We start from the raw sequence: 12144 nt of genomic DNA, 5'->3' as shown, positions 1-12144 counted from the left end.
GATTTAAATCAAAGAATATTAATGTGTTAGAATGGATCAGTCAAAGTCCTGACCTAAATCCCACTCAGCTTCTGTGGCAAAACATGAAAATTGCTGTTCAGAGACGCTCTCCATCCAACCTGGCTGATCTTGAGCTGTTTTGTAAAAAGGAGTGTTCAAATATCTGAGTCTCTAGATGCACAAAGCTGGTAGAGCTACATCCCAAAAGACTTGTACTGCAGATGTAATTACAGTGTAAGTTGGCAGTACTAGGTATTGATATGGAGAGGCTGAATACTTTTGCAAGTCTCATAGAAGCTATGAGTTGTAATGGCTGTGAAATAGTAAAAAGTGAAGCTTTAAACCTAGAACCGCTGTAAGGGATGTGTGTGATGTGTGACGTTTATAATCTGTTAAGGTCCGTTGTGCAATGTTAATGGGACGTTTGTAAATGATCTAAATTTCATATTTCTACCACCAGGGGGAGACTTAAGATTGTCTGTACTGTTTTAATAATACAGTTTATCAGCTACTGATTAACTGATAGCTGATTTTTTTCAATTACTGTTAAATAATTTAATCTAATGTAAAATCTTAGAAAACAACAGTGCTACACATTTTACACAATACATTAATAAAAACAAAAAAACATTTTGTTTCTTTTTATTGGTAGTAAATGTTCAATGTTTAGAAATTACACAGCAACACATTACAAGATTTCCTCTCAAATAAAATATGTAGAAATGCAGTAGAAATATTACTTGATAAAAATCACCCTTTATACCAAAACCTTATGGTAAAGAAAAGCTCAAGCATTGTAAAAAAATATATATATACAGTAACTGAAGTGTGTAGCAAGTGACAGTCAGTATTATTTATTATTTTATAAGTCATGGTCCGTTAAGTATCAATCCAATTTTATTAAGCAAACCTCCCAATGATAGTAATAAAAAAAACTCAGTTTGTGCAGATAAAGGCAAAATGAGGAAGGTTTCTGATAGATAAATTAATCTGATTAAGACAGCAGCTGCTAAAATGCCGTTACAAACCAGCAAACAGGTATTTGAAGCTGCTGGTGCCTCTGGAGTCTTGCGATGCAGTTGTGTATAAATCTACTATTCTGCCGCCCCTAACCAGAGCTCACAAGCAGAAACGGTTGCAGTGGGTCCAGACATACATAAAGACTAATTTCCAAACAGTCTTGTTTACTGATAAATGCCGTGTAACCCTGGATGGTCCAGATGATGGATGGCCACCACGTCCCAACAAGGCCGCGACATCAGCAAGGAGGGGGCGGAGGTTTGTTTAATAAAATTGGATTAAACTTAACGGGTCATGAATTAAAATTATATTTACTGTTATTTACATTGACCATTTAGTTAAAATCGGAGTGAAATATCACTTGCATAACATTTTGAAACACAGTGTATAAATGAAGAATTTCTGCACATTTTAGTGTTTATCTGCTCGACTGCTTGATTCGGATGAGCGTTTATAATGATGAAGCTCTTCCTGAAAGAAATCGAAGAGTCAGAGAAACACTAAACTGTTAAGTTTGTTTAAGTCGACAGACGGCTCTGAGTTTAGAGACGCTCGTCTTCACACTGCATGATTTCTCCACAGGGTTCGGGGCACCACAGCTGGAAGGTGGTGGGCGCTCTCCAGACCACTTGGTCCAGGGACCCAAAGACAGTCTACAGTCTAACTTCAGCAGCTCAGTGATTCGCTTCTGTCCAAGCCCCACCCACATCGGCCCAGAGACACCCCTCCTCCTGAGCTCAGACTCCAGCTGTTCCTGCTCCAGATCAGACTCGATGCGCAGAAGTCCATCCCTGTTATCTTTCTTACAGTAGTCCAGAGCGTTCTCCCAGCTCATGGTGTCATCACTAACATGGATGTGCACTGATAGAGACACATGAGCACAAACAGAAAAGCATGTTTTAGACTGAAATAGAAGAAACAGATCAATAGAAGAAACAGATCAATAGAAGAAACAGATCAATAGAAGAAACAGATCAATAGAGGAAACAGATCAATAGAAGAAGTCAGGACTTACTGCTGTAGCACAGAGCAGATCCAGTATTACTGCACGGCACTGAATACATTTTTCCTGATACCAGTTTCACACAGTCTGCTGGAGAAGATTTAGGGTGATCATCCCACCAGTTTCTGTAAGCAGATCTTCCTCCATCAGCCCACTGCCAGTCATCACGCAGCAGACCAATCCAGAAGAAATCACTGCTGTTCATCCCTGCTATCTTCACTGCTTCATTCTGCTCCTGATCTCTGATGCTGACCAGATCAGTGTAGTTCTTCCTGCAGTAACTCTGAGCTTCATACCAGGTCAGAAACTGATCAGTGATCAGATGATAACTGAAGGTAAGGTCAGTCTGATCTGTAAAGGGTAAGAATAAAATTACTGTGATCATCAATTAAACACCTCTTATCATGAACCAAAATAAGTATTTAATATCATGTAGATGGAGTTTATGATCTAAATGTTGTGTTGAATGTAAGTGTTAATATCAACACAACGAGACTGTTGTGTAAAATTTCACACAAACTGTAATAATTACTTTTTCAAGATTTACTCTGAATTAACACATTAATTCATTATTACAAATATATAGGATTTTTGACCTTTATTAAAAAGTACTTTGTATACAATTTATACTATTGTCTTTGATGTGGGGGTATTTTTTGCCAGGTTTATTAATTATTTTAAGTCATAATCAACACAATTTTGAAATATATGTATATTCTACCAAGTTTATTCTACCAAGTATATTCTACCAAGATGTTTTTTAATACATTTCTAATGTTTTACTATTTTCCTAAAATATCAAGCTACTTAAACGTCTCCGAGTATTTCTTGTCCCTGCTGTCATCCTGGGATAACCCCACCCCTTTAAGAAACCAGCTGTTAACATCCTTTAACAACCTTCTCAATGTCTTATTTTTAAAGGACTAAAGGACACTTGCTGCTGCATGTTCAGCAATTAATAATATTAATAAAATAATAATAATTATCATTATTATGCTTAGCTTAGGTAAAGCTTAAGCTGTCCATCCTGTCCTGGTAAAATCTTCAAAAAAACAAGGTCACCATAAACCACGATTTTATCAAATACCAATTTTATGGTTAAAAATTAAACATTACTTCAAATAGAAAAACCTTTTAAACGATCAATTTAGCAATATTTGTTTTTAATCAATTATACAGTATTCCAAGCACCACAATAACAGATATTTTATTCTGTGGTTTGATGTTCAATTGCAGCCATTTTGTGAAATTACACTTTTTTAATGAAACTTGTCAATATTTATAATTTTTTATATAATTTTTAAAAATATAATTTTTTGGAACACACAATTTTTAAATAAATGTACAAACAAGCTGTTATTTATGCATATTCATATAGTCAACAAGTTATGTAATAAAATATTCTATGTTTAAATGTAATTCAAGAATTAAGATATTTTCCATAATAATCCTCCCTTTCGAGCAGCTGAGCATGAGAGGATGGACGAATGCATGTCAGGAAAAAAAAACTGATTAAGCTGTGAAAATACGATTTCAGTGTTGCTGGAAATCTTAGAAATATGATACAAATTTAAAATCATAAAAAAATCTTCAGGTAAACAAAACGACAAGACTCTTAAAGGCACAGTAATTTGATAATGTGTGTTCTGTAGCTGAAGCAAGCTAACAATTCATCTCAAACAGCCTAAGTCTAAATAATTAATAGTCAGTATTTACCTTGTTTATAACACATGAAGTTTCTTGTCTCTGTACACTGAATTTTGTCCCATGGACCATCAGCCTTCATAGTAGAACAGCAGGGCAATGAGCCACAGTCTCCAGTCTCCTGATTTCTGAATGTAACGTTATCACCATTAGACCATTTTACACTGGACTGATTCCTGTACAGACCAGTCCATGCAGAGCCGATACCAGTCAGTCTGATCAGTGCAGTGATGTCTTCATCATTATACACAGTGACCAGATCAGTGTAGTTCTCTCTACAAGCTGCTCGAGCTTCAGACTGAGTCAGGTTCTTCTCTATGAGATGGAAAGTTGTGGATGAATTGTTTTGTTCTGCAGCAGAAAAGACTGTGGAGAAACGTTCTGTAGTTAATGAAGCGGAACAGAAATTAAAGTGTTACACAGGGGATCTGCAGGTAAAATGACATTTTAATACTATTTGTGTGATGAGCAGTTCTGCACTGCCAGCAGGGGGAGCTGATAGACATAAGGGAAAAAAATGGTACAGTTGGAGCTCAAAACGCCAAGTCCCATAATTCCTGGCGGTGATCATTATCAACCAGCTGCACCTGTGCAGCACCCTATATAAACTCCAGTCAAACCTACTGATGACAAAAGTGGGGTTTTTGGGAGATCGAATCAAATTGACCATTTGATATATAAAAAGATTAGATCTTGTGAGTCCTTCAAATCATCATCTACCATAGTGATATGTGGTGAGTAATTAGGATCGTAACTTAAGTTCAAAATGATCCCGAAGATCTGATCCAGCAGAATTTAGTGTTTTTGAAGTCCTTTTATTTCACAAATGTCAATGGTTTGACAAATAATAATAATAATAATAATAATAATAATAATAATAATAATAATAATAATAATAATAATAATAATAAATATAGCCGCAAGCGGCAGTCATCGGGTTCAAGCATCAACTGGCACAATGGTGCCTACTAGAGCACAGAATGGTGATGTGTAAAAAGGGCTAATATGATTGGAGATGCCCTGTCACATTTAGAGATGATTGGTATTGATGAGGTGGCTTCAACCAGAATTTTCACAAAGTGGTGTTCAGATTGACCTTTTAACCTTTGCAAAACAAGCTGAAATGTTTGACCAAAGGAGTGCATCATCTGACATGACATGTAATTACAAAGTTATTCTAACTCTAGTTCTGAATTAAATGGCGCTTCATCAAGCACCAACTGGCACAATGGTGCCTACTAGAGCATAGGATGGTGATGTGTAAGAAGGTCTTAACACAATTGGAGACACTCTGTCACATTTAAAATGATCAAAAGTCTTTCACCTGTTACTAATGTTGAGCAGAGGCACAAAGGAGTGAATGTTCTGATATGACATGTAATTACAAAGTTATTCTAAATCTAGTTCTGTATTAAATGGCGCTTCATCAGAGTGATATTGTACAGAGGTCTTTAACATTGTGAGATTAAAGCAAATACTGCAGAGTTACAGCAATTTAGGTTGGAAATTGCAAGGACGCGCTGATTACTTGATGCCTGGACACTATTGTAAGTGACAGTTTCACAATTGTTTTTGATGTCTATTTACCTACAGACTCTACAGTGTGCAACAAGACCAAAATGGAGGTGATAGGCCAAATATCCGGAGACTAGTTTAAATATAGCTATTGTAAAACAATTAGCAATTATAAATAAACAAACCACTTTTTAAACATAACTGTATTTACAAATATGTCAGAGGCACTGCACTTAATATGGCAAAACCAATTAGATGTCAAAATATTACATTATGATTGACATATACTATTTTTTTTCGGAACAGCGCCCCCAGTGGCCGAATTGTTTCACCACTTTGCAGGTCACTACAGTGTCTCCACCTGAACATAACAGCCAAGTTTCATCCTGATTGGGCAACATACAGCCTGCCAAAAAGCCTGCTGAATGCTGATTGGCTGATGTCGTTCAGCCATTTTGATTGAAGAAGTTGCCCTTTGAACATCCTTTAGAGGCTGTATGAGAGATTCTGCATGCAAAGTTTCAGCTTTCTAGGTTGCACGGTTGCTGAGAAACAGTGTTCCAAATTTAACAATTGAAGTGAATGGGGCATATATCCGGAAGGACTAATTTGCATATGGCGGCCATATTGTTTACAAATTTCAACATTTTTGATGAATATTGAAGGCCATGCTCTCCTGAGTATTTTGATACCAAACATGCCAGGATTAGTCAAAATTCCTAGGACTAGTTCGCAAAAGTATGTTTTGCATATTATGCAAATTAGAAAAAAATCTATCGGGGCGGAAGTGCATGGTCCAAATTGGAAAGTTGTAGGTATTGACCCAAGGAATCCATCAAAAAAGAATTTTGAATGTAGGTCTTATGGTTTGTGAGTTATTGAGCAAAATGTGAAAAAAGTTTCCTTGTTTATAGCGCCACCACTTGACCAATCGGTGCCATTTTTGTTGTCCTCCGAGATGCACTGATCCTACATCTACCTACCAAGTTTCATGTCTCTTGGCCTTACGGTCTAGGCTGCAGATATGTTTTTTCAGGAGAAAAAGAATAATGAAAAGTAATGGAAGCGAAAATAATTGCTAATATAACCGCAAGCGGCAATCTGCGGGTTCAAGCACCAACTGGAACAATTGTGCCTACTAGAGCACAGAATGGTGATGTGTAAGAAGGTCTAATATGATTGGAGATGCCCTGTCACATTTAGAAATTATCAAAAGATTTTCACCTGTTATTAATGTTGAGCAGAGGCCTTTCAATATGATCAGTGCTTAAATTCACATGTAAATCTAGTGAAGATTGATTTAGTTGCCCTTTGAACATCCTTTATAGGTTGTATAATAGATTCTGCATGCAATGTTTCAGCTTTCTAGGTTGCACGGTTGCTGAGAAACAGTGTTCCAAATTTAACTGTTGGAGTGAATGGGGCATATATCCAGAAGGACTAATTTGCATATGGCGGCCATATTGTTTACAAATTTCAACATTTTTTGATGAATATTGAAGGCCATGCTCTCCTGAGTATTTTGATACCAAAGATGTCAGGATTGGTCAAAATTCCTAGGACTAGTTTGCAAAAGTATGTTTTGCATATTATGCAAATTAGCAAAAAATCTGTATAGACGGAAGTGCATGGTCCAAATTGGAATGTTGTTGGTATTGACCCAAGGAATCCATCAAAAAAAGAATTTTGAATGTAGGTCTTATGGTTTTTGAGTTATTGAGAAAAATGTGAAAAATGATTTTCCTTGTTGATAGCGCCACCACTTGACCAATCGGTGCCATTTTTGTTGTCCGCCGCGATGCACTGATCCCACATCTACCTATCAAGTTTAATTTCTCTACGACTTACAGTTTAGGCTGCACAACTGCTTTTTCAGAGGAAAAAGAATAATAATAATAAGAAGAAGAAAAATCTTAACAAAAACAATAGGGTTCTACGCACCTTCGGTGCTTGAACCCTAATAATAATATGAGCAGTAAATACTATTAATATTGTTTGTTACAAATATTAATTACAACAGAAATCATTTCAGTGCATTGCGTCTCTTTTAAAATGTGACAGTGTTGTCTTTGGTCATGTTCACAACAAACAGTTCTGAGATCAGAGATCACATTTTTAAACTCTCATATAGAAACATTTGGGCACAAAAAATTATAATCTCAGATCAGCTGCTTTTACTTTATTATTACCAAAAATATGCTAAATGTTTTTCGAAACTGTGTGCCATAACAAAATCTGTTTATGTGCAGTCATGTGGCTTTTTGTTTTAATACAGAATTCAAAACAGTGTTAAAACACTGTGAATCGATTCAGCTTGAATCTAAGTTTGAAGTTTGCTATTACTAGTCAAATGAAACTTTGCTGTCACACCTTTGTAGAGAGGTGACTGGTAACAGTGTGTAGAAGAGAAGAGAAAGAGCAAAGAAATCAAAGAAAAAGGTAAGAAGATAAAACATCACAGGAAAATCATCAAATTTGTTGTGTTTTAGTTTGGGTTATTTGAAGCTGAAAGCTGTATTTTGTTTCTACACGCCATTATGTGGCTTTTCTTTTTTTTTTCAAACCTTATCTGAGGTATTCACTATCACTATTTCAAAACTATTAATAGAAGTGTAAAATAAATAACAGACCATATTGTTATAAGTAAACAATAAAATTAATTACTATATATGCACATAAATATGTTTATTATAAACATATAGAATTAAAATGAATCCTTCCCATCTGTTCTGCAATTGTATCCAACACCTACCACAACTGTAACAATTACAAATGCTTTCACAATAAGAAAATGACAAAGCGCCATTAATGAGATTTTACAGTGAGCTTGAGATTCCTGTATTTTCTGACAAACCACTATTTCAAACAAACATAAATTAGCAGTTTTGTACAGTGAAAACGGGGTACAGTACAAAACTGGGGTAATCTAACTAAACAGTGCACAAAAATAAAATTGTATTCACTGTCGGTGGTATTTTTAAGGTCTTTTGGGAATTTAAGACATTTTTAAGAATAATTTTTAAGGATACCCTGGTTGGTTATATAAAAAGAAATTAATTGTAATAGATTAAAATTGCTTATTAAGTTGATGTTGTTCTTTAATAGTTACTATTCAATAAAAGTCAATCCTGTTACCTTTCTTACAGTAGTTCAGAGTGCTGCTCATCCTGGTCATTTGGTCATCACCGACATTAACAGATGCTGATAGAGAGAGTACAGAGCATGTTTTAGAGTGAGAGCAGAGACACTCTGATTTATATACAGTGTTTTATATAGATGATACTGAACACTGCTGAGAGAGTTATAGAGAGTGAAGTCAGGACTTACTGTTGTAGCACAGAACAGCAGCCACAGGATTACTGCATGGCGCATTTTGCCATTTCCCGTTCACATTCAGCTGTGTACAGTTTGATGATGTTGATGATCGAGGGTAACTAGTGTTCAGTTCCAGTGCCCAGTTTCTGTAAGCAGATCTTCCTCCATCAGTCCACTCCAGGTCATCATGCAGCAGACCAATCCAGAAGAAATCACTGCTCTTCATCCCTGCTATCTTCACTGCTTCATTCTGCTCCTGATCTCTGATGCTGACCAGATCAGTGTAGTTCTTCCTGCAGTAACTCTGAGCTTCATACCAGTTCTTATTCTCAGTGATCAGGTGATAGCTGAAGGTGAGGTCAGTCTGATCTGTGGAGGAGAAAGATTGAACACATTTACCTCTTTTCTGCAGAAACTCTTTGAGATTTTGGTCACCACCATTCTTTGTATGTGTGGTGCTTTTATTAGCAGTAATGTCAGGCTTAGGAATTAAAATAAGTGCAGTCAACATTAATGTGTTAATGCTCGCCAATAATCAAAAAAATTAAACACTTTTTTTTGTTTTGCAAATTAATCATTTTACTAAGTTTGGACACAACATTCTCCTGTAATTCAACATTTTTACATGGCTAGTGACATTTTAGCACACACACATTTTAAGGTGATTGATCCTGATTAGATTAATCATGATCATTCACAGAGAACTGCTGTAGTTAATCTGATTATCAGACCTGTATAAGGTCCTATCAGACTTGATTAAAAGTGCTTTCACTGCAAAAAATGAAATCTTAGCAAGGGTAATAATCTAGTTTCAAAGCAATAAATCTTATTTCTTGCTCTGATAAGAATGTTTAGTCTTACTAAGCATTGTAAATGTAAGATTGTTTTACATATTTTAGGAATAATTATCGTATTCAGTCTTACTTAGAATTGTCATCTTATTTTAAGTAATTTGATCTCAAAATAAACACAAAAGGTCACCAGTCAAGTTATTCTGATACAAGTGTAGAAATTTAAGCTAGACAATGAAATATTTTTGCTTGATTTGAGTCTTGATTTTAAGAATACTTTATAAGAAAATGTTGCTTACCCCATTGGCAGATTTTTTTGCTTAATTTAAGCATTTTTGTCTTAATTTAAATACATTTTATCTAGTTTCCTGATGGATTTTTGCAGTGTTATCATAAAAAGTGAGTTAAGTAGAAGTTAAAGTGTTCTTTACGCTCTACACTTAAGTGGAAGTATATAACTAAAGTATCAACATTTTTTGTATTTAAGTATTGCTTAAGTAGTTTATTTGTAAAATATAGTACTAAAGTACCGAAAGTAGAAGTACATTACTGTGTTCTGTATTTATTACAGAAAGCAGAAGAAAGTTCTCAGTGCTAAAGGCAGAACGGGAGCAGCGAGGTCTTCTTATAAGATCAGATTGATCTCTTGATTCATTCAGTGATGAGGAGCTTCATCAAACCCGGTGTCAGTGCAGAGTATCTACCGCTCTGATACTGCAGTGATAATGTGGGTTTGGAATGATTCCAAACATTTTTAGAATTAGTAACGATGCAGCAAATAAACAATGTATCATAGTGAAAGTATTAAAGTCATGGAAAATATGTAATGAAGAAAAAGTGAAAGTACGAGTAAAAATAATACACCAGTAGATACAGATACAGCCTTTTAGTACTTAAGTACAGTAGGGAATTAGATTTACTATATTACTTTACATCTCAAGTTTATACATGGATTTTAAGCTGAAAGTGTTACACCATACAGTTATAATATACAGAATACAAACATTAAAGTACGTTTAGTTTAGTTCTGCCCTCACTGAACTCACACATAGTGTCTCAGTAGCTTCATAAATACAGAGAAGCCAATAAGAACAGAGATCATTTACATGCATTCGCCATATAAAACAGTATCAGAAAAAGATTATTTAATAATAAGGTATAAAGCAATTGTGGTAAATGGTTATGTAAAAACAGTAACAAGAATGATGACCTTTAACATCTGAAGCTCAATCGTTAATAAACAGTATTTACCTTGTTTATAACACATGAAGTTTCTTCTCTCTGTACACAGAGGACTTTCCCATGATGCATCAGTCTTCATAGCAGCACAGCGGGGCTTTGGCCCACAGCTTCCAGTCAGAGCACTGAATGTAACTTCATCACCATTAGACCATTTAGAACTGAACTGACTGCGCTGAAGACCAATCCAGACTGTACTGTTGATCAGATTAATCAGTGCAGTGTTCTCTTCTTCACTGCACACAGTGACCAGATCAGTGTAGTTCTCTCTACAAGCTGCTCGAGCTTCAGACTGATTACTGAATACTGGGTTCTTCACAATGAGATGAAAAGTTCTGAGAGGACTTTGTTCTGCAGGAGAAAAGACTGTGGAGAAAAGTTCTGTAGTTAATGAAGCAGAACACAAATAAACACGAGTAGATGTGTCTAAATCTTTACACACAAACATTTTACAGCTCATTAAAAATGGACTAATAAATATTTATTGTTGCAAATCAATGAACTCAACTATTTGCTGTTTTTTCATCCCTCGTTCCTCCCATTCACTCACAAGCATTTTCAACAACACCTAGAAAGCACTTGAAACACGACTGGAAACACTCAGTAATCTTTCAAAATTTGTCAAACATACAGTTTCCATAGCAACCATCTAACAACAGCTTAGCAATGAACCAATTAGCATGGAGTAACATGCATGCAACAGCTTGAAACCACTTAGCAACATAAATAGCAACCATATTGGATACCACAGCAACCACCTAACAACACAATAGCAACCAGCTAGAAACAACATAGCAATATTGTAGCAACCATCTTGCATACCCTAGCAACCTCTCTGAGACACCACAACAACAGTCTTTAATACCACAGCAACAGCCGAGAAACCAGCTAGAATCCACTTAGCAGCATAGCAACTACCTAGCAACCACTCAGTAGCACCCCATCTTGGATACCATAGCAGCAGCCTAGCAACAGCATAGAAACCAGATAGTAATCACTTATTATCATAAAAACACCATATTGGATACCACATCAACCACCTAACAACACAATAGCAACCAGCTAGAAACAACATAGCAATATAGTAACAACCATATTGCATACCTTAGCAAGCTCTCTGTGACACCATAGCAACCATCTTGTATACCACAGCAACAGCAGAGAAACCAGCTAGAAACCACTTAGCAACATAGGAACACCTTAGCATCCATCCAGCAAAACAATAGCAATGAGTTAGGAACACCTTAGCAACATTGTAGCAATCACCTTGCATAGCCTAGCAACCACTCAGTAACACCACAGCAACTGTCTTGGATACCATAGCAACAGATTAGCAACAGCATAGAAACCAGCTAGCAACACCTATGGGATAGCAACCACCTAGCAACTCCTTAGCAACCAGCTAGCAACACCTTTGCAACCACCTAACAACACAATTGAAACTAGCTAGTAACAACTTAGCAACATTATAGCAACCACATTGCATACCCTAGTAACTAACTAGCAACCACTTAGCAACATAGGAACATCGTATCACCCATATGGGATAGCAGCCAC

At 35.9% G+C, this 12144-nt stretch overlaps 1 protein-coding gene across 1 annotated transcript in view; it reads right to left on the bottom strand.

Moving 5' to 3' along the window:
- Nucleotides 1-651: 651 nt before the first annotated feature.
- LOC103036681 (macrophage mannose receptor 1) overlaps nucleotides 652-12144 on the bottom strand; it is a 130195-nt gene continuing 118702 nt past the window's right edge. Inside the window, exons 5-6 of the mRNA XM_049478425.1 lie at nucleotides 2036-2374; nucleotides 652-1881 (exon numbers count right to left, since the gene is read on the bottom strand). Of these exons, the coding sequence (XP_049334382.1) occupies nucleotides 1529-1881; nucleotides 2036-2374 (692 nt within the window). The 3' untranslated portion in view covers nucleotides 652-1528. The remainder of the gene's footprint in view (nucleotides 1882-2035; nucleotides 2375-12144) is intronic.

This window comes from Astyanax mexicanus, chromosome 4 (assembly GCF_023375975.1).
Source record: "Astyanax mexicanus isolate ESR-SI-001 chromosome 4, AstMex3_surface, whole genome shotgun sequence".
NCBI lineage: Eukaryota > Metazoa > Chordata > Actinopteri > Characiformes > Acestrorhamphidae > Astyanax > Astyanax mexicanus.
Note: the sequence above shows the minus strand (reverse complement) of the source record. Positions and strands in the feature narration are given on the sequence as shown.